Source organism: Pygocentrus nattereri, chromosome 25, assembly GCF_015220715.1.
Source record: "Pygocentrus nattereri isolate fPygNat1 chromosome 25, fPygNat1.pri, whole genome shotgun sequence".
NCBI lineage: Eukaryota > Metazoa > Chordata > Actinopteri > Characiformes > Serrasalmidae > Pygocentrus > Pygocentrus nattereri.
The window spans coordinates 2513424-2537500 of NC_051235.1; the positions used below are offsets into that span (position 1 = coordinate 2513424).

A 24077-nucleotide genomic window follows, 5' to 3' on the forward strand; every position below is an offset into this window, starting at 1 on the left:
GTCAGAACAAAACCTCATATCTCCAAAATGTTAACTTTATAGCAGAAGCAAAAAAAAAATAGTTTACTTTTAATGTAAGTCAATGGAACCAGAATTCTTTCCATATAATTTTGGCTCATTTCTCTTGGTCCATTCATTGTGAAATTTACAGAGGATGTAAAGAACAACAGGTAGTTTCAAATTATGTCAAAATCGGAAAATGACAAAAAATGAATACAAGTTTTTTTTTCCCCTACAGCAGCGATATGCGTATATAGGGAGGGGTGTGTGTGTGTGTGTGTGTGTGTGTGTGTGTGTGTGTGGTGAAATGTTGCTCTTGAAGACCATCTCTGAGAGGGAGGTGTGTGTGTCTGTGTGTGTGTGTGTGTGTAGGGGGAGTGTCCTCGCGCTCTCCTCGGCTCTGAACGAGTGTGTGGCTGTCAGAGCGCGCGGAGCTGCGGACCGACTCGGAGCCGCTGCTGTGGAACAGTGTGTGTGTGTGTGTATGAAGTCTCTGTGTGGATTAACGGATGGAGCGTCTGACGCTGCTGCTCAGCCTCGCGGCACTCAGCACCACCCCAACACCAACACACAGCTGTGAGTAATGCGCGCACACACACACACACACACACACGCACACACACGCACCTTCAGCCTATTGCTCAGAGACAGACAGAGAGGTCATACATCTTTCTGTGTTCGACTATCTTCATGCAGGCGTCTTGGCTGTATTGGCTGTGCTTTAGTACTAGAAAAGTTGAGCTACGTCAGCATGATCAATCACATAATCAATGTACCGATTGATTGCATGTGATTATCTGAACATTAAATGCTTCTCTACAGCTTTACTGCCTCTGAAGTCCTCTAGTCCAGCATTAGTACAGTGATGCTATTGATCAGTGATAGGTAAAGTGATCAGCTGTGTTTGGAGAGTGGCTGTGATGGGCTTTTTATCGCTAGGGGGCGCTGTGTCCCTGTGCACGTACTGTCTGCTGTCTGAGTGAGACTGTGTGGATTCAACAGCATTCAGACCATCTATATGTATCTTATTGTTTTCTGTGTGAAGGCAGAATCGTAACTCTACAAAGTGCATTTCAAAAGACAGAGATAGATAGATAGATAGATAGATAGATAGATAGATAGATAGATAGATAGATAGATAGACAGACAGTTCCATGTGATGTAAATAATATACAGTTCTGTGCGAAAGTCTTAGGCAGCTAAGCACATTGTTATATACACTTATCTTCACACTACTTCTGGCTTTGCAAGTAAAAATAACACTATATATCATTAGAATGGATGCAAATAAACATAAATACAATAAAAAAGTCTTATTTTGGTAAAGGTAGAGATCTTGCTGGCTGGTTTGATGAGCAAAGTTTGGTTCCAGGGCTGTTTATATGTCATATGGCATTTTTTAATTAACAAAGCCTCGTATCTCCAAAACGGTGACTTTACAGGAGAAGGAAAAAACCTACTCTACTTTTAATGTAAGTCAATGGAACCAGACGTCTTTCCAAGCCGTTTTGGGCAGTTTGTTTTGGTCCATTCATCATGAAATTTGCAAACAACGTAAAGAACAACAGGCATTTTTAAATTGTGTGAAAAACTAAAAAATTACAAAAACTAAGCTACGAGGTTTTGTTCTGACAGCAGCGATAAGTGTTTGATTTGAAGGTTTTATTTATACAGTGATATATACTGTATAATATACATGACCAGAAATCTCAAAAATGGTTCTACTGTATATATTTCTGAATATATAGTGAATATATGTTCTTAGGCATGTAACAGTATTGAAACCCTTTGCGGTGCTAAATAGGACCATTAATTTTGTCATTTTTCAGGGTTTTTTTTTCTTCATAATTTGACATTGGCTATGTTGTGTGTAAATATCATGATGAATGGAGCAAAATAAATGCTCCAAATTACTTGGACAAACATCTGGTTCCATTAACTTACATTAAAACTAATGCATTTTTTCTCTTTCTCCTGTAAAGGTACCATTTTGGAGATACAAGGTTATTTATGTTTATGTTTATATATTTATATGTTCTGTAAAAACACGCACAGCTGTTTTCTTATTATGAAAGAGAACCATTTCACCATGCAAAGAACAATTTATGCATTCAAAGGCTTCTTTCTGTGTCTGGGGCTCTATATAGAACCATTGTCTTTAGTAAAGAACCCTATAAGAGTGCAGGACAATACAAACACATTATCATGTAAGTCAGTTTCACTTTATTTTGAAGCGTTTTCATTGGTCCATTCAAATGTATCCATACTCAAAAGGTTTGTATTCCAGAGCAGCTGCCAATTTCAAAATATGGAAAAAATGAAAAATGGAGATATGAGATTTGGTTCCTACAGTTTGGGGACAAAAAATATTAGAGCACTAGTGAGAAGTGCTCATACTTTGCTCGTACTTTTCTGAAATTGAATACATTTTTAACCACAAATGATATCAGCGTAACAATTTAAGTGAAAAGAAGAATCTTAGAAATTTTGACATCTTTTGAAATTTCTTAGTATTCAGTATTTGTTACATCTTCCTTTTGCTTTCATCAAAGCTGGAGTCCACACGTCAGATCCTCCTCTGAACACGAGCTTCACTGGACACAAAACAAAATCTGACCTTTTTGCACAAAGACCATTGAATTCTCACAACTTTCCCTTGTTATAAATTTGCGAATAAAAAAATGGTGGTTTATTTCCAGGTTTAATAATAAAATAAAACCAGCTTTTGAATTGCGTTCTCAGATGTTTTATGATTTTATAGGTTTTTTTGATGCTCTAAATGAATGTAAGTTCCACATTCTCAACCGAGAACTCACTTACATATGACCTCTGTGCATATTTTAATGCATAACTACTCTTTATTTGCTGAATTTAACATATTTGAAAGAAATCTTGTTATATTTTATGGTGAATTTTCCCCCAATGTGTTAAACATTTTTTAAAAATGTACACTTTGATTTACGGTTTTTAATAATTTAACATCTTTTTAGTTAGAAAATCAGCGAAACATATGTAACTCTTTTTTTTTTTACATCATTTTAACATAATCAAAAACTCCCTCTACCCTTTGTATTATGTTAAACTTTCACAATGAATGGACCAATAGAAATGGTCCAAAATTATTTGGAAAAAAATGTTTTACATTAACTTCCATTACAAGATTATAGCATTTTGCAGATGAAAGGGTTTGTTTTGTTCCAATAGCAACACTATACAAACACACACACACACACACACACACACACACACATATATAATGTTTTTCTTTTTTCTTTTCTTTTATTCATTCTGAAGGAATTTGCACCTATGAGGCTGTATTACAAATATTATCTGTTGTCTGATAGAAACACTGACAGACAGTGATTGATGGAACCCATATTAAAGCTGAAATTAGTTGTTTTATTGGTGATCTGATCACAGTTTTCGCTGAGAAAGCCTGAAATGTCTATAATTACCAGCCAGTCTGTGTTTAACTGGATAAATGCTGATGTTGTTGAGCAGGTTTCTGGATCCAGTTCTATGCTTCATGGTTTATTCCTGCTCTAAAGTTCCCGAGTCAGCAGCCGAATGACACCCTGACAGCTATGAAGGTTTATCACTCTTTCAGGAGTCCAGTAGTAGTAAGTTGAAGCGGCTGATCTTGTGGTTTAATATTGTCATCAGTTCCTATAATGAGCAGTAAAATAGGTTTGAAACTGAGCCGCGAGTAATATTGGGCATTATGACGAATTAATATTGTTATCACAACAAATTGCTTCTGTCTGCACCCCTGGTCAAATGAAAGGAATGTTGTTGTTGATTTCCCTCTACACATAACACACTGATGCACATCTGAACGCACAATTTCTGCCTATTTGCTGAACTTAACATATTGTACAAATGGTATATTTTCTATTTTATGAGATAAAATCAACAAATACATGGAAATAGTGAACCAAAATGAAGAAAACCGCCACATAGGAGTGGTTTAACCCCTTATGGCCCACCGGCAGGCTGAAAGTTTTATTACACACTTCTATAACCTCAGAATAGCTCAGTCAGTTTGCACTGAAGTCACTGTAGATACTGACTAATAAGCCTCTGTATATAATGAGCCTGGAGTTTAAACGCTTACAACTTATTTTCTCTTAGAAAGTCAACCAAACTTTTTCAATTTGCCTTTTGCATGTGGCTGTTTATATAAGACATTATACAATATTCTGTTTGCCATCAGAAATGCATTTCTAAAGCACTATATTTACAGTGTTCATAAGACATATGACCTATGTTTCATTAAAAGGAGGTTTAAGAGTTGTGCCTATTGTTGGCGAAAGAGTTTGAAACCGAACGATGACTTACTGATAATGTTTACTATCATCAAAAATGTCATCATGGTTTTTACTGTGTCTAGTATTAAGATTAAGGGTTAAAAATCTACAGATATAAATCTAGAACCTGTAATTACTTCTCACTGCAGGAAAACAGTTCAGTTCATTCATGCTGAGCCGATTCAAATGAACAGATGTCACCCAGGCTGTGCGGGACAGGTGGACCACAGGACGGGTACCTGAAAACTGGGCTAAGCGAAGGGTTTAGCGCTCTTTAATGGAGCTGTAAATCAGGGCTGTTGTGTGAGAAACAGACTGGCTTTGCACTTGAGCCGCCGCCGCCTCCTTTCTACGGCCATTCTGAGAGAAGCTCCTCACGCTGTACAGTAACGACAGCTATTAAACAGCCAAGTACCCATTATAAATCGCTGAGCATCGTCCCCTAAAACTCATATGTGGAACAACTCATTCTCATAATTACAGAACTTACACATGAGTTTCCGAGTGGTCACTGAATAATTCATAGTAGTTTCTGAATAATAAATAGTAGGTTGGGAATAATTGACAGTAGTTTTTGAATAAATTATACTAGCTACTGAATAATTCATAGTAGATATGGAGTAACTCAAAGCAGTTCCTTAATCATTCATATTAGATACTGAATAATTCATAGTAGTTTTGGAATAACTCACAATAGTTTCTGAATAATTCATAGTAGTTATTGAATAAGTCATAGTACTTTATGAATAATTTATAGTAGGTACTGAATAATTCATAATAGTTATTGAGTAAGTCATAGTAGTTTCTGAATAATTCATAATAGGTACTGAATAATTCATAATAGTTATTGAGTAAGTCATAGTAGTTTCTGAATAATTCATAATAGGTACTGAATAATTCATAGTGCTTTCTGAATAATTCATAGTAGTTTCTGAATAATAATTAGTAGGTACTGAAGAATTTATACTAGTTACTGAATAATTCATAATAGTTATTGAGTAAGTCATAGTAGTTTCTGAATATTTCATAGCAATTCCTGAATAATTCATAGTAGGTACTGAATAATTCATAGTAGTTAGTGAATCTGCTGCTGAACTGCTGACAGTTATTCAGATGCATAAGGGTTTGTGTAAACACAACATTGTGCTCTTTGGCTTATAAAACTATACAGTCACCTGAACTAGGGTTAGCGGGTGATCTTGGGGTCAGGCCTGAGGTCCAGAGGGCAAACTGTCTCTAAGGAGTCCGATTTAGACTGAAGAGGAAAGTTTATCGACTTGACGAACGTTAGATCAGATTTTTATTGACTTTGGTCCATTAAACTATCTCATGTTGGCAGGTCCATGTTTTTTGGCAAATAGTCAGTGAGCATAACGTAGTTGCCTTTTCTCTTTAGGCATAAATACGTTCCATTTCATTGCACGTTGTGGGTTCCGTTTTAAAATTTATTTTGATATTTTGTCTCTAGTGAGCTGAGTTTATTGAACTGAGTTGAAAACAATGTGCCTGATGGGAAATTCATCTTTGCTCTGTGACTTTGTGACCATGGCGACAGCGGCAAGTTCCTAAATAACTTCATAGTCTATATAATTACTCTCTATTACAAGAACAGAAATTATACCAAAAGCCATAAGATAACACACAAAGTAACTGCCAAGAAATTAGAGCTTGTTGTGTTTGATTGCAAAGAGAACACAGTGCTATTTTGAGATGCTTTTCATTTTGTAAAGTAGTAACATCTATTAAACCATGCAATGTTATAAATAGCAAAGCATTAGTGCTGCTGACAGTTATTTAAATGGGCTTCTTCCAATGGAACGTCATGGTATATGGAAGCAAAGATGCTGCAGCACAGAATTCAGTGTGTTTTGTTTACTCTGGTTTGTTTGGGTGAATGCTTCAGTAAGCATGAAGGCATACGAGGAAAAGATAAATCTTCTGCTTCACTCTAATAAATGGTTCATGCTTTTTAATAAGTGCTTAAAAAGTGGCCCACAGAGCTTTGATTAAACATATTAGTGCTAGGACTCAAAGCGTTCAGCAGACCTGTGTGACTAAGCTTGTGATGTGTTGGATGTCAAGCATGAAGGAGTCCATACTGAAAGAGGCAGAGATCAGTCAAGATCAAGCAGCCAGTCCAGGCAGGCCCATGGCTGCATTGTAACAGGCTTGTAGCTGTGATGTATTGTCACTCAAGCTGCCAGTCCAGGCAGCCTCTTAGCTGTGTCAAAGCGCCACGCAACCGGCCTGGTCCAGGCAGCCTTGAAGCTGCAGTCTAGCCTAACTCGACCGGCCTGGTCCAGGCAGCCTTGTAGCTGCAGTCTAGCCTAACTCGACCGGCCTGGTCCAGGCAGCCTTGTAGCTGCAGTCTAGCCTAACTCGACCGGCCTGGTCCAGGCAGCCTTGTAGCTGCAGTCTAGCCTAACTCAACCGGCCTGGTCCAGGCAGCCTTGTAGCTGCAGTCTAGCCTAACTCGACCGGCCTGGTCCAGGCAGCCTTGTAGCTGCAGTCTAGCATAACTCGACCGGCCTGGTTCAGGTAGCCTTGAAGCTATGGTGTCTCATCACACAAATGGTCAGTCCAGGCGGGCTCATAGCTGCAATATAGCATCACTCAATTGGCCCGGTCCAGATAGACCTGATGCTGGGGCACTTTGTCACTCAAGCAGCTACACCAGGTAGCCTTGAAGCTGTGGTGCCTTATCACAAAAATAGTCAGTCCAGGCATGCTCCTAGCTGGAATGTATTGTTGTTCAACTGGCCAATCCAAGCAGCTTCATAGCTGGGGTGTAGTGTTGCTCAAGTGGCCAGTCCAAGCAGCCTCAATGCTGGTGTGTATTGTTGCTCAAGTGGCCAGTCCTAGCAGCCTCATAGCTGGGGTGTATTGTTGCTCAAGTGGCCAGTCCAAGCAGCCTCAATGCTGGGGTGTAGCATCACTCAAACAGCCTGTCCTGGTAGGCTAGTAGCTGTGGTGCAGCATCACCCAAGCAGCCAGTTCATGCATCATTATAGTTGCCATGTAGTCTTGCACAAGATGATGGACCAAGCAGCATCGTAGCTGCAGTGTAGCATCTCTTAAGTGGCCAAGCCTTGCATTGTCATGTAGTTGCTTTGTAGCATTGCAGAAGTGGCCGTGCCAATCAGCATCATAGCTGTGGTGTAGTATTGCTCAAGTGGCTCATCCAGGCTGTCCCATAGCTGCCTTGTTTCTATAGGCATATATCCTTTCAACTTGTTTGCATATTGTGGTGGCATATTCAATTATTTAGTTGCTATTTCAAGTACAGCGAATAAATTACCTACTTTTTAATCGGTGATAAATACTTGAGTTCAGTTTTGAACAAAATAGTAATGAATAGCGCTTCAGCCAACATCGTGACTGAGTTCTTTTGTCCTTGTAACCCCTGTCTCCGGGTCAGTACGAGCCTGCACGGCTTTAGGAAATTGAGCTTGGCTGAGTTTTTCCCGGAGAAACGTTGGCCTCCTGCGGCCACCGCCCAGCCTGCCACACACAATTATGCAAATCCTCCAAGACTCATTTGCATAAGTGTCTAAACAGAAGCCGGAGACGGACTGCTAAGAGGCCTGTCCACATTTGAATGCACTCTCCTCTAACGTGAGCTTATAAATAATACTGCTATGATAGGAAAAAAAAACTCACACTGGAACTTCATCGGAGGCAGAAAACGCATCCATAACTTGATTTCTATTTATGCAATTCATAAGCAACTTGGAATGTGCTTTGCATATTTTATATACGTTCTATTTGTCATATAATGGTCACACAGTATGAAGGGCGTTTGGAATTTTTAGCTGTGAAAAAATCAAGTTATGAGGTGTTTTTTTTGTTTTTTGTTTTGTTTTTTCCCGAAATGAATTGTATTGTGATGATGAATTTTATATGGACAGTCATAAGAAATCACTTCAAATTCAAAGCATAGCAAAGCATCTCCTTTTCTACTGTAAACACAAACGTGGAATGGATGGAAAGTGTAAAACTTGCACTTTCCACAGAACGTGGCTCAATAAAAGTCAGAAATAATTTGTATAAATTTATAGATATTTTTCAATGAAATAATAATATTTCATCCTTTTAAATTCATTATTTCTTGTGTTTTTTATTGAAATATTTCTATCACTTTTATTTTTTTTTATGTTTACTTAATTGTATTAATTATAATTGTATCTATTAATGTATCCATTTTCTGTTATTTATTGTTTTTGTTTTTATCTTTTGTTCTCGTCTTCCTCTGTAGTTACTTTGTATTGTGAAGCACTTTGACCTGCATTTTTCATATATAAAAGGTTGCTATATAAATATTATCATTATTGTTGTTATTTATATTATTATTATCTTTACTGAAGCCTAAGCCTGACATTTAATAACTGAAGCCTAAACTTCAATTAGTTGACACTGCTGGGTGTTATTTAAAAGCATAACGGCTTATATGAATGTAACCGCATGCCGTTTGGTAAATGTAATGCTACCAAAAGCTCTTTTAGGACTACATCTGTTCCATAAAGCACTATAAACATAAAACGTTGTCAGTTCTGAGCCGTATAGGGTAACTTTCCATTTGAAGTTGCACCATTGACTTCACATGTCCCAGCTAATCAACGGCAACTCTCGCATGTGATTTGAGAAACGCCGTCCCATATTCGTCATTTAATTAAGCGAATCTGAAGGCTACGCTGCTTCATAAGCTGGAAGCCATCTGCTGTGTCGTGCCCCGCAGAAACACAGTTATTAATATTTGCGCTAACCTTGCCTCCCTCATTACATGAAGGCACATGCAATTACGATTAACACACTGTTCAAACAACAGATTGCAAATGGATTTGGCTTATCTCCCATGATTAAATCACGGATTCCTCCGTTCGGAATTAATAACAAAATAAACTGGCAACAAAGCTGCCCCGGTGAAAAGCGCATTCAGCTCACTTTGTTTACCTCGGTTTGTTTGGGAGGATGCTTCAGCAAGCATGAAGGCAGACGAGGGAGAAGATACGTTCCCTGCTTTAATCTAATGAGAGTCTAGTAAGAATGGGATTTCCAGAAAAGTGGCCTAGATTCCATCAGAGCTTTGACTGAAAGTGTTAGACTGAGTGCAAGTCAGTGGCTTGTTTTAATTACCACGGCCAGAGTTTTCACCACTAAAGCCGTCTCTCGTGTCAATAAGATTAAACGACCCATATACTACGTTTCATTCTCTTTTTCCCGAGGTGGTAAAGAACCTTCTCATAATTATTCTGCCCATCTTTTTTCGTGGTGTGAACAATTTGGCGATATTAGGGGAAAAAATAAATAAATAAAGCCGTGGGACATCCGGTGTGTGCAGTATTGATGCAAAAAAGAATAAAAGCATGTCAGAATATTTCATATTTTTGTGTCTTTTGTTTGCATCACATTTGGAGTGTAAACACCTTAAACCTAACCTTAACCTTAACCAAACCTTACAATTTAATGATTTACATTGTGGGCATCAGGAAGAAAGGTCCCCGTTAGGAAGAAAGGTCCCCGTTAGGAAGAAATGTCCCCGTTAGGAAGAAAGGTCCCTTTTAGGAAGAAATGTCCCCCAATAGGAAGAAATGTCCCCCAATAGGAAGAAATGTCCCTGTTGGGAAGAAATGTCCCCATTAGGAAGAAAGGTCCCTTTTAGGAAGAAATGTCCCCCAATAGGAAGTAATGTCCCCGTTGGGAAGAAAGGTCCCCACAGCATGAATGTATGAACAGGTTTTAGTCCCCATAATGTAACATTAACCTGGTGTATATATATACACACACACCCACTCATACAATTCTGCCCCAAATTTGACATTTTTCCAGCTCTGTGAAACTCTTAAAAAAAATAAATACCAGCAAGAAAAATGTAGATTTCCACAATATGGACCCTTGAAGTTCACGTGCTTTGTGCAGACCTGGCGTGTGTATAGCGCTTTCTTTTAATATAAGAGTTCATCTTTAAATTGCTCTAACTCTGAATGCTTAACGTGATATTTTGGCAAAAGTGTTATGGAGGGAGACCTCGCGAGTGGGCGGCCAGGACTAAATTGGGGAAAAAAAGGGATAAAAAATGAAAAACAAAGAAATGTAGGTGACAACGTTAAATTGTCTCTGTTGTTTTTGTCCTTTTTGTGGCGGCAATATTTCAAAATATTTCTTGGTACAGCGTTCGGTCCTGGTCCTGTTGATCTACCACCCTGTAGAGTCCGGCTCCTACCCTAATAAAACTCAGGTAATCAGGTAACGAAGGCCTTTGTGAGATTCCGACAACCAGAGCCAGGTGTGATGGATGTGAATTCACCAGGTTGGCAGATCTTCAGCACCAGGACTGAGCACCCCTGACTCAGTATCTCAAAATAGTGACTTGTTTTCTTGAAATGCTGACTTAATATCTTGAAATAATAATAATGTTCCTGAAATAATCACTTCACTTCTTGGTTTTCTTTTAAATCCTATGAGATTTTGAGATACTACGTCAAAAAACGGTGTAAATAATACTTCAGGATAATAAATCATTGTTATGAGATATTGAGCTATTATTTCAACATGGTTAGTCAATATTTTGAGAAAATAAGTCATTATTTGGACATAGTAAGAAATGATTGAGGTGATTTTTTTTCTTTTTTCCGTCATCGGAAATCTGCCTGTCCATTTTTATAGCTGACGGTCTTCTGATGTCGTTTGAGGTGAGAGTCTCATTATGTAGGCATACAATTAGCACAGTGCTAACCTGCTGGCTATAAAAGTCCATTGCTTGTTAGCAACATTAGCCTCATAGCTCCAGTGGTAAAACGAAAGAAGCAAACTTCAGACCTCGAACGCGTCTCGGCTGATTGATTTGGCTGAGCTGTTGCTTTAACACTGTACTAATACTGCCTCTCTCTCTCTCTCTCTCTGTCTCTCTCTCTCTCTCTCTCTGTCTCTCTCTCTCTCTCTCTCTGTCTCTCTCTCTCTCTCTCTCTGTCTCTCTCTCTCTCTCTCTCTCTCTCTCTCTCTCTCTCTGTCTCTCTCTCTCTCTCTCTCTCTCTCTCTCTCTGTCTCTCTCTCTCTCTCTCTCTCTCTGTCTCTCTCTCTATCTCTCTCTCTCTCTCTGTCTCTCTCTCTCTCTGTCTCTCTCTCTCTCTCTCTCTGTCTCTCTCTCTCTCTCTCTCTCTCTCTCTGTCTCTCTCTCTCTCTCTCTCTCTCTGTCTCTCTCTCTCTCTCTCTCTCTCTCTCTCTCTCTCTCTGTCTCTCTCTCTCTCTCTCTCTCTGTCTCTCTCTCTCTCTCTCTCTCTCTCTCTCTCTCTCTGTCTCTCTCTCTCTCTCTGTCTCTCTCTCTCTCTCCCTCTCTCTCTCTCTCTCTCTCTCTCTCTCTGTCTCTCTCTCTCTCTCTGTCTCTCTCTCTCTCTCTCTCTCTCTCTCTCTGTCTCTCTCTCTCTTCTCTCTCTCTCTCTCTCTCTCTCTCTCTCTGTCTCTCTCTCTCTGTCTCTCTCTCTCTCTCTCTTTCTCTGTCTCTCTCTCTCTCTCTGTCTCTGTCTCTCTCTCTCTCTCTCTCTGTCTCTCTCCCTCTCTCTCTCTCTCTCTCTCTCTGTCTCTCTCTCTCTCTCTCTCTCTCTCTCTCTCTCTCTCTCTCTCTCTCTCTCTCTCTCTCCAAGCAGAAAATGCTGAGCTTGCAGCAGTACAGTAGATCATTGTCTAACTCAGTAATTGCCCTGATCTTGTCAGCACAAGTGTCAGATCTAATTCCAGCCCAAAACAAGGGGCGGATCTATAGCTGCTGTTTGCGCCGGACGTTAGTGGCTTAACACACACACACATGCAGAGCTAAGGTCAAGGCTGCTCCCTGTACACAGATATACAGGTATATACAGATATATAGGGTGCTGGAGCCTATCCCAGCAGTCTGCAAACATGCAGTCAGGCCAATTGGACATGCTAGGTTGCCCCTGGGTGTGAGTGACTGTCTGTGTCTGTCTGTCTGCCATGCGATGGACTGGCGACCTGTCCAGGGTGTATCCTGCCTTCCGCCCGAAGACTGCTGTGGTGGATCATCACGGAAAATAACTTTAACACGTTTCCCTGAACAAACAGAAGAGTAGAAAAGCCATAACAATTTGTAACCCCAATAGGATGAATCTGATAACTGAAAGAGAATTCAACTAGAAATCAGTCTAAACCTGGTGAAGGGCACGTCTTCTGAGGATGTGAGCGAACTGTCTACTGCTGCCATCAGTATGATGTTGATTCTGAGGTCACTAAAGGCCTAGACGTCGAGCCGGACCTTCTGTTTGACCATGTGTGTGTCATTAATACGTAAAGATGTATGACATGGGGTGAAACCTGGCGAGCGAACGCATCTGACTTTTAAACAAATATTTCAGAACTAACCGGGTGACTCACGGCAGCGCGTGCTGACCATGTTTTAGTCTTTATTTTCCCAACTAAGGGATGATATCTCTTTCAGTTTTAACAAAAACACCTTATCTGTAAAACGTATTCTTTTAGAAATGCTGCTTTGACTGGTCAAGCATAGTGTGGGCTAGGGATTGCGTAGACTAGTCTACTAGTCCACTAACAAATCCACTAGGGGGCGCTGTAGACAGCATCCCTCGCAGATTATCTGTGTGGAAATTCTACACACTATGAAACCACGTCCATGGCACACTTGTAAGACCCTGGCGAAATACACCACGCAACCCAGACCAGGTAGATTTCAAGAGCTGATGACTTTGGTAGGAAGGGGCCGTTCGACTAGCCTGTAGAGTGACCCATCTGCAGCCTCCTGGTGTGATGTATTCACAAGGACAACAAACCCAAGAGATTATTGTCCACCGAGGAGGTCTCCTTTAGCCCTACTTTACTGGTAATATCAGCTTCTTAATTCTGGAATAGCTTTTAAGGACAGGATAGTGTGGATGTTCTTCAGTCGAGTGATTGTCTCTGAAGGGCTCAGGGATTACGAATGCGAATAACCGTCAGACTGATCAGACCAGCGCAGAGAGCCATGAGAGGCGATATTATTATAGAGGCATATTAGCTGCCCTCGCTTTAATCAGTACCGGCTGCTCTCGCTGTAAAACAGGGCCTTGTTGTCGGGAGCTGGGCCGAGGGTCGCCGAGGCGTGTTTTGATGTCGTTCATTAAAGCAGTTGTGCTTTGACAGGCGTCACAGAGCGCAGCTCCGACCGCTTCGTTTCACAAGGCCTCTTTTTTGACCTAGAAAGAAGACGCTGTGCGTTCGACGCTGATTTCTGTCGCCGTATCTAAGCAGTTTCGGTCTCTGCAATATTAATGTCTGAGCCATGGCTTTGTTCCACTTGGCTTTGTTAACGGCTGCTGTATTCATACAGCTTCCCTCTTGTAGCTGGGTAGGCTAAATGGAGCAGCCTTCAGAAGGAGGATGGACGGCATGCTGGGATTTCATTTTTTAATTTGCAATTTTGTCCGTACAGTACGCAGGCATGCGTACTGTACTTCAGCTGGCAGGGACTAGTTTAGGATATTTTCAGAAGTGCTGCCAGAATCTGTGCCTAGCACAGCAACCCAGTTATCGCCGTTGTCGCTTTCTTCATTTTTGCCAAACCCGGCTCTGCTAGTTAGAAACCGAGTGAAGAATTCTCATTTTTCTCACTGAAGACGCCAGAAATTTGTATTCAGAAGAGGAACTGCTCACCCAGGCTGCTTGGCTGTTACTAGGACCGACTGTCAGCGCGGTGCACTGCGAGCCGATGCTATTGCATTTAATAATGCTGTGTAGAGCTCTGGCAGTGAGGAGCAGAGCTGGAAAGAGCATTAAGTAAGTAAGAGGATTGAAGCCATGGAGATAATTTACATGATTTACCTACAACTGAACGTGTTACCTAAAAAAACATTTACATACACATATATATATATATATATATATATATATATAAATATATATATAAAGTTGTTCACTGAAGTAAAAGTGCTGCTGCTGCTGTAGTGATAATCCCTGGGGCGAAGGACGATGTCAGAATCATGTCAGCAGATGACCGGCAAAATTTCACATATGAATATGTTTCAATCGCTGCTGTTGGAACATCCTCATATCTCCACATGGAGACTTTACAGGAGAAGGAAAAAACCTACTTTACTTTTAATGGAAGTCAATGGAGCCGGACGTCTTCACCAAGTCATTTTGGGCCGTTTCTTTTCATCCATTCATCATGAAATTCACGCACAATGTAAAGAGAAACGTGTTTATATTATATATATATTTATTTATATACAGTACTTTCAGCAGTGAGTTTATCACATTTTATAGAATTATAGCATTTCTCTGGTCCATATTTTTCCTGGACACCTTCACAGCCGCCACAGAGACTCGTTAATATCATCAATTACATCATGAGCTCAATTTACTGAGCACTGATTGGTCAAACCAGGAGCTGCTTTTTAACTACATATAATACTGGACTTCCTCGAGGAGCGGCTTGGAGATGGGGAAACACACACACTCACATCCAGAACATCACTGTTTATATATATATATATATATATATATATTTATACAGATAGATATAATCATTATTAATGAATATTCTATACATTTTGTTTATTCAAATATTAACACTTTTATAAAAATTCCCATCTTTGTAAAGAGTAAATAAGCTTTTTTTTATTGAGGAAAATATTAATTATTAATTATTTTAAGGGAGTTAATATGCACATTACAGAGAGAGCTGTGCTGAGAGTTTTGCTTACCTTAAACGTTAGCTTACTTTAGCTAAATTAGCTAGCTAACAAGCACTTTCAATAGAGCACATGTGCCTCAGATCTAACTTTAGGAAAACAACAAAGTCGACGTGGTGTCACACATCCCTCCAGTCATGACTCGCAGGACTACAATTCCCAGAATCCCCTGGGCGATCACCTGACTTCTAGGCCGACTGGTTCCACCTGTCAGAAATCAGCTTCACCTGACTACTGATGTTTCTCGCTTGTGTGTTTGATTGTGTGATGTCCAGTTATCTTCCCTGCCCAGGCTTTAGGCTTAGTAAGTTGTGAGGTGTTGCTTCTTATGTTGCTTATTCTATAGAGTTACTGAGCTATCTTGTCCCTGATTCGCCTCACAGCAACGAGGGCCTGGGTTCGATTCCCCAGCCGGGTAACCAGGGTCCTTTCAGTGTGGAGTCTGCATGATCTCCACATGTCTGTGTGGGTTTCCTCCAGGTTCTCCGGTTTCCTCAGTCCAAAGACATGCAGTCAGGCTAACTGGACATGCTAAATTGCCTCTAGGTGTGATTGTGTCTGTCTGTCTGCCCTGCGATGGACTGGCGACCTGTCCTGGGTGTATCCTGCCTTCCGCCCTATGACCTGGAATAGGCTCCAGCACCCCCTGTGATCCAGAAGGAGAAGCGGCTTAGAAGACACATGGTGTTCCAAGTCTTCCATACTTGGAAATGCCAGAACCTCCTGATTCTAAAGCTGATTGGCTGAATGCATTATTTTTGTATGCATTATTATATGCATATTAACACATTTCGCTGCATCTAATATGAATTTCCTCCATATGTTTACACCGTTTTAATGCCTTGGCGTCAGGCTCAATTGGGAGCGTCTGAGCAGATAATGTGGATTAAATCCGTTTATATTTGGTGATTATGCGTTAACTTTCACTGCTGTGCTGATGCCATCAAATTTATGGCAGCACTACCTCCGAGGTTGTTAGTTGGATCTAAAACCTCACTTTCCCAGGCATTGCACTTTTCAGTCAACATTGATGGAGTCGATATTAAGCCAGCCCAGTTTGTTAAGAACCTCGTCTGTCTTCTTGACTCACCTCTTACTTTCCAGTCTCAGGTGAAGCCACGTTTTACCATCTGCATAACATTCCACACTTACGCCCCACGCTGAGCGACACTGACGCTGAAACCTTGATCAATGCATCGACTACTGTAACTCCCTTTTCTATGGCCTTCCCGTTAAACTGATCAATCGTCTTCAACACGTCCAAAACCCAGCAGCCAGGGTTCTGAGCTCCACCAGGCACTCAGCTATTCTTCCACAGTTGCATCGGCTTCCTATTAATTCCAGGATTAAGCACAAACTCCTTCTTCGGGCTCTACATGGTCCGGCTCCGACATTCCTTTCTGATCTCATTTCTCTATACTGTGCTTCTCGTTAGAAGATCTCCGATCTTCTAATGCTGGACTCCTCACAGTTCCCTCCACTAGACTTTCTACTGTGGGTGGCAGCTCTTTCAGCGCTGCTGCCCCCAAACTCTGGAATTCTCTACCTTCCTCTCTTCGGAATTGCTCTTCTCTGTCTTCCTTCAAATCCGTGTTAAAAACCTTCCTTTTTCTCCAATCTGTAGTGTGAATGATTATTCTTTATTTTTTTGTCCTTGGGTTTGTGAAAGGAACTTATTGTTTATTATTCACACGTGCGTCTGTTTCCGTGCGTGTCCACCCTTGCGTGCGTGTCCACCCTTGCGTGCGTGTCCACCCTTGCGTGCGTGTCCACCCTTGCGTGCGTGTCCACCCTTGCGCTGCATTATAATGCGAATGTGCAGGCCTGGGTTTCCGTTAAGGCCGGTGGCAGAGTGAAGTGCTGGGAGAGCTGCAGGGGAAAAAACCACACGCAGCCCTCGAGAAACATGCCGACAAGCGATAATTGGATTTAAAGCGCAGGTGCTGGAACGTGCGGACGGCTCTGCAGCTGCAGCGCAGAACAAAAGCAGAGTGGGGGAAAAGCTGCTGTCTACAGGGAGATTTCTCTGTGCATGCAAACGCTAAACGGAAACGTCTTTGCAGGCGAGCAGAGTGTCTTATTTGTAGCGTCGGCTGAATTAGTTTTGCACTGAACCGGAGTAACATCGTTAATTTAATTAAGAAGCAATTCGACGCATTTCAGACATTCTTAGATGTTGTTAATCGGCCCTGCTTGGTGTCTGAAGTTGGCTTAGTTTTGCTCCAGGCTAAGCGAAAAACAATAGCTCCATATCGAAGCCGGAGCTTCAGTCCGTACAGTGCAGTCCCCACATAATCCAGTCTGTTCAACTCGGTTTGAGGCAATTAGCTTGATGCTGATTGCTGCTAATGAGCGTGGGTTACTTGTTAGCTACGTTAGCATTGTAGCTTCAGTCTTTGCTTGAGAGCGAATGAACCACCATACCAATTTAGCTCAAACCACGGTTCCAAAATGTTTTTAAAAAATGTAAAAAAAACAATCCAAATTTTCAGATCTGAGATATTTGCAGTGGTTATGTTCTAAAATATTTAAACCCTCCGCATTATTACAGACAAAAGCATCATTTATAGGGTACTTTCTACTCGGGAGGTGTCGGCGCCAAACGCTGAACCCTAAACTTACGCTTTTAAAACTGACACTTTTTTTAATGTTCTTCTAACAGAGATATTTTTATTTCTCTGTTTGATATTTTTATATTTTAATTCTATAATATTTTGGTATATATTAACTATATATATGGTATATATTAACTATAATAAGTTGGAAGACTCAGATTTATAATTTATAATTCAGATTTATAAAAGCGTCTGCTAAAATGTAATGTAATTTATAAATGATGTGTGTAATTTTAAAATAAAAATAAATGTATTCTAAAAATGCAGGCTCACATTTTTATATCACCACTGAAACACAGTTTGAGTCTGTGGGCGGAGCCTACTTTTAGCCACGCCCCTGGATTTCAGAGCAGACAGTGAGGCTGCATCCCTGTCCCTCATGGCCACATGGTGAGCAGTTAGATCTCAGTGTTCTGAAGTAAATGTGTCCCAAAGCCTGAAAGTCAGTGAGGAACATTAAGAATCGCCATATTTTCTGCAGTTCAGCTCTTTTTAGTGTTTTACTGTAAAATCTGGTGATTTTCTGTGTGAACAGCTGTTCAAAGCTGAGTTGGCTGGTCATGAGCTGCTGAGTTTCTGAGCTCAGAATGAACTGATTTTAGGTGGAAGTCCAAAAAAAGTTAAGTCCTAATTGTGTTTCAGCTCTGACTCTGAACCAGTTCAGTAGAATCATCCATGTATCAACCCATTCAGCCTGCAGCGGTTCAGCCCCGCCCACCAGTGGTGGTGATGGGAACCAGGCGTCGCCATGACTACAACACAGATATAGACACTTTATTTACCATCCAGAACCACCAGAGAACCCACACGAGTCTTCTGAGCTTATATGGAATGCTGATGATGGAAAACAGTGGAAAATCTGGAATACTGAGTTTTCTTTGGGGACTATTTTGCCGCACAGCGCCCTGCATGTCTCCCTCCACCATGAATGGAGTTGAAGTTCTCTAAACTCTCATAAAACAGCGTCTCAGTCATCAGGCAGTGAATTCAGAACCAGTTCATGTAGGAACTTTCTGTAGGAGCTTTTAGAGGGACGTCTGGTTCCCATCACTACCACTGTGAGGAGCTTTTAGAGGGGGACATTTGGTTCCCATCACCACCACTGTGAGGAGCTTTTAGAGGGGGACGTCTGGTTCCCATCACCACCACTGGGAACGGTTCTGACTCTGTGAGTCTCTGTAGATGATCAACCCACTCTGAATGACAATGTTTCCATCTTATCCATTTAATTATACGGAAAAAAAATCTATTCAATTTCCTCTCTACACCCCGAAAAAATCTAAATTAAAATTATTTAGCAACGTCAGTCTATAAGGATCAATACAACAGGTCTACAGAGAAAAACAAATCAGATCCACATGAATTTGCAGCTGGATTATGAAAAGCTATAATGGAGTTGAACAAATCTGAGATGGATTTATGCCTAAATAATTAAACAAGGAATAAATGAAGAAACATGCATGAATTAAATAATACTTCACTGCAAGACTCCACCAACCAAAAGTATCCAGCCAAGAGCAGCAGTGACCACTCAATTAACTGTTCCCAGTGGTGGTGATGGGAACCAGACGTCCCTCTAAAAGCTCCTCACAGTGGTGGTGATGGGAACCAGACGTCCCTCTAAAAGCTCCTCACAGTGGTGGTGATGGGAACCAGACGTCCCTCTAAAAGCTCCTACAGAAAGTTCCTACATGAACTGGTTCTGAATTCACTGCCTGATGACTGAGACGCTGTTTTATGAGAGTTTAGAGAACTTCAACTCCATTCATGGTGGAGGGAGACATGCAGGGCGCTGTGCGGCAAAATAGTCCCCAAAGAAAACTCAGTATTCCAGATTTTCCACTGTTTTCCATCATCAACATTCCATATAAGCTCAGAAGACTCGTGTAGGTTCTCTGGTGGTTCTGGATGGTAAATAAAGTGTCTATATCTGTGTTGTAGTCATGGCGACGCCTGGTTCCCATCACCACCACTGTGAAGACGTCTGAACCTCTGTTTACAGCTCAATTATGTTGAAATTTTGGAAAAATTGGAATAATTCCAATTTTTTGCCCTATTTATTGACACCTTTATTTGTTTTAAGGAGTTTTTACTAAGTGATCTTACTGCACTGGTAGGTAAATTAGCTTGTAGATATAATAATGTGTCCAGTGGTCTTTGATAAATTAGCTGTTTTTATAATATAGTTCATTTATGCAAATATGCACCACACTGAATATTCAATTATACTTTAGCACAGACTGTACGTTCAGCTGTGTATTAATGATTGCACAGATTTTTGTCCGCAAATCAACCAGCAGAATTATTCAAGCGATTAGAGATCTGCAGCCCTGTGGAAAAGTTAGAGAACCTTCATTTCCATGTGTAATGAAGGAGAAATCCAAAGGAAAATAAAAGAAGTTTCTAAAACTGGAGTTCAAAAACTGATTTAAAGCTACAGAGAAAACGGGACTCCTAACAACCACCTGGAAGACCTGTTAGACCCCAAAACTGTCCCATCAGATAAACAGCACTGAAAGCTTCAGATCAAGCTGCTTCAGATCTGAAAACATCCACAGGTGTTTCTGTCCATCCTTCCACTGTGAGGAGACCACTCAGCGCTGTGGGTCTGAAAGGACGTGTAGCTGATCGAGAAGAACCTCACTGAGAAAAGGAGACGGACACATCAAACAAAGAAGCTGGACGATGGACTGACCGCCCCAGAGTCCAGACCTCAGCACCACTGAATGGGTTTGATTACTTCAGAAAATCAACCAGCTTCTCAGACTGAGCTTTGGAGGCGTGTCTTCAGGTTCTTTGAGGAGCTGAAAGTGAGGCTCCTGACAAGAACGGAAGCTGGAATGAAGGGAAAGAGTGATACACTGAACACAGCTGGGTGTAGATTTACACTCTTCACAAATACGGCTCCTTAAGGTTCTTTTTCGTTATAGATACCAGAATGTGCTGTAGATGGTTCTGTACAGTCTTTTTTGGTTGAAATGGTTCTGTAGAGCACCTAAAAAGGTTCTCCTCCTATTGTTACAGGTTTGACATCATACCACCAAAAAGTGTTGTAGTACTGTTATGATGTTAAGCTTGAATACAATGGGAGAATCATTTTTGGTGCTTTCTAGAACCGTTTTCAAAGGGCGTTCTGCATCCAACCATATGGAACATTTTTTCCATCAATCTGAAGAACCTATTTATCACGTCAACAAGTATGAAATGAAATGGTTCAAAACTATAAAGATGCCTTTAGTCCTTCACTAAGGAACCCTTAAAGAACCGTCTTTTTTAAAAGTCCATGCTTATTTGAGGGTCCTTTAGTAATGGCAATGGTTCTGTTTAGAACCATGAGTTCTATATAGAACCATTCCATGCCTAAATGGTTCTTTGCATGGTGAAATGGTTCTTCAGATCGATCGTGAACATGTTGTATATAGTTCTATATAGCGCCAAAGGGTTGAAGTATTGTTAAGATATCAAGCTTGTATACAATAGTAGAACCATTCTTGGTGCCTTTGTTCTTTTACTAAGGAACCCTTGTAGAACCACCTTTTTAGAAGCGCGTTCTTCATGCTTTGTATTTGTACTTTTTTAAACAGATACTTCCTTGGTGGTCCTTCAGTAATGGCAAAGGTTCTATTGAAAACCATATGTTCCATATAGAACCTTTTCATGCTTAAATGGTTCTGTGCATGGTGAAACAGTTCTTTGCATGGATAGAGAATGTGTTGTATATGGTTCTGTATAGGGTTGTTGTACTGTTACGATATCAAGCTTGTATGTAACAGCAGAAGCCTTTTTGGTGCTATCCAGAACCTTTTTTTTGAAAAAAAAAAAAATCTGAAGAACCATTTCACAGTGCAAAGAACCCTTGAAGCATGCAAATGCTTCTTCGTGTGCTCATGGCTCTATGTAGAACCACTGTCTTCAGTAGAGAACCCTTGAAGAACTATCTGTTTTTTTAAAGGTGCAAGCTTATTCGAGGGTTCTTTGGTAATTGTCAAGGTTCTATTTACAACCAGAAGTTCTTTATAGAACCATTTGATGCTTAAATGGTACTTGGCATGGGGAAATGGTTCTTCAGATGTGTTGTATGTGGTTCTATATACCATCAAAGAGTGTTGTAGTACTGATACGATACTAAGCTTGTACGCAAGAATGTATGATTATCCTTTTTGGTGCTGTCTAGAACTGAAGAGCGTTCCGTATCCGGGTTTTTGAGAGTGTTTGTGTTTCTGTGAACACTATGTGGGTATTAAGTCATACGGTCAGTGTCAGCTGTGCAGCCGAGCGACTGGCCGTGGTGTGAAGCACTGAGTCCAGTGTGGTTCTGTAGGCCCGGGTTATGTTTGGAGCATTCTGAGGAGAACGTGCGAGCACTGGGACTGGAGTGTCTCTCCACGTCGGCATCACTTTTAAATAACAGACTTCTTCTCTCCTGCTCTGTGTTGCATCAGCCCGCGCTGCCATGGGCAACCGGGAGCGGAATCAGGTCAGGGCTAATTTGCTGGCTTTCCAGAGGAGGTCCAGAAGAGCCGCTTTAATTACGCACGGTGCCATGAATAAAGATGACGAGCCACTTGCGAAGGCGGAGGCGCGTTCAGGCTGGGGTGTGTTGGCATAAGGACGTGGCGAGCGGGTCACCACGGGACGGGCTGGCCGGCGCATTCGGCCCGGATGGTCCTAGGGAAATGCCTGAGGGGTCGAGTTCAGCTCGGAGGCCCCGAGAGAGAACATCACCACCATCACTTAACCAAGTCAGGCCTGCAGTGAAGTTGAGAGCTGTGCACAGATAAAACAGCAGATACCTGTGAGTTCCTAATCAGGACTAATCATTATAATGATGAAGATTATTAGAGATTCCTGAAAAACGCTACTTTTTACATTTTTAATTACGTATTTTATTGTTTCAATTTCATAGAAAAGAAAATAGTGAACAAAGTTTTTGCTTCCAATTTTTACAATTACACTTTTTTTAAAGAAATTTCATTGTGAATTGATATTTAATTTTTTAAGCTAATTTTAATTAGTTTATTATCTTATTTTACTGTTATTTTATTGATGGGTTTTTAATTACAATTTTTATGCCATATATTTTTCTTTTTTTACTAAATATTTACATACTGTAGAGAATTTGGCAGTTGTATGCAAAGTTTTTGGCACCTCCGGTCAAATTCCATGAAAATAAGGACTAACAGGCAAAAGTTACGACACATTATATATTTTATATTCGTTTCAGGATGTCAGACAAAACTACAAATTCTGCACTAAAATGAGCTAAATAAGTACCACATTTCAGTCTTTTAGCGATTACTTAACGTCACACAGGTTGAGGTTTGATGACTGCACTTAGCATCATGCTAACTGATGGGGTAAAAGCCTCCATTGCTTGATGGCTACATTAGCCTCGTAGCACCATTGCTAAAACTAAAGAAGCAGTCATATCTAACATTATTAATGAATTACATCAATTAATGGGTCTGATGGGCAGAGACACTCTGATAGTAACCATCTAAGTGTTGCCATCGGATTGTGAGTTTGAGTGATGCCACAGCCATCCGTAAGTCCCAGATAGCATAGCTGACTTCACTTTCTCTGGGTGGGGAGGATGGCCCTCCTTCTCCCCCAGTCATAAAGGCGTCATTATCAAACAACAAATAAACACACGTCGCTCAGCACCGCCCTCTAGAGGAGTTATTCCACCCATTAGAAGTTTCTCTGAGAATGTGTTTTCATTTGATTCCTGATGTTTAAAATCAGTTCTACTGTGAAGTCAGTTCTTTTTGTCATTGGTGGGGGCTCACCCCAGTGCCACCCGCTTTGGTGGCACCCCTGGTTTTGTTGGTTGGCTCTCCGTAACCAAAGTTGTAAATGAAGCAGGAGGAACCGGGAGGATTAACATATTAAAACCACGGCAGGGAGGCAGAGCAGACAGATGCAGCATGAATCTGAATACAAAGCTCCACTCTGGCTTGACACATAAAAGTGGAACAGATGCGCCGGAGCGCTTGTGTTCACAGGTCGCAGGTGTGGGGAGCTCAGGTTGCGGCCTGTCGGCTACCGCGGCTGGACAGTTCGAGCGTGGTGCTGAAAGATGCATGACAGACTGTGGAGAAAACCTCCTGCAGCATTTAAATGACCGTCACACTCGAAACCCGATGTTTGTGACTATTTTCACATTCTCTTTGTCTCCACTCTCCATCTCTCTCGCTTTCTCTCACCCTCTCTCTCTCTCTGCCCCCACCTCTCACCTCTCATATCATGTTTTCTTTCCCCTCTACGTTTTCTCTCTCACGCAGTCTCTGCTCTGCCCCTTTTGTCCAGTTTGTCCAGAAAAGCCTCTTAATATCACGTCTCAGCTCCACGAATGTATAGCACCAAAAAGGGTTCTGCTATTATTACAAGCTTGGTATTGTCACAGTAGCAGAACCTTTTTGGTGCTATATAGCATCTCCAGCATATTATACATCAATCTG

The 24077-nt window shown here is 41.0% G+C and overlaps 1 protein-coding gene across 2 annotated transcripts in view; it reads left to right on the forward strand.

The window, feature by feature from the left end:
- Nucleotides 1-445: 445 nt before the first annotated feature.
- The window catches only part of cntnap5b (contactin associated protein family member 5b), a 134412-nt gene continuing 110780 nt past the window's right edge, over nt 446-24077 (forward strand). Inside the window, exon 1 of one of the 2 annotated variants that reach the window (XM_037534625.1) lies at nt 446-576. In XM_037534625.1, coding sequence (XP_037390522.1) covers nt 510-576 — 67 coding nt within the window. In that variant the 5' untranslated portion in view covers nt 446-509. The remainder of the gene's footprint in view (nt 577-24077) is intronic. The other variant, XM_037534626.1, reaches the window with a different exon arrangement.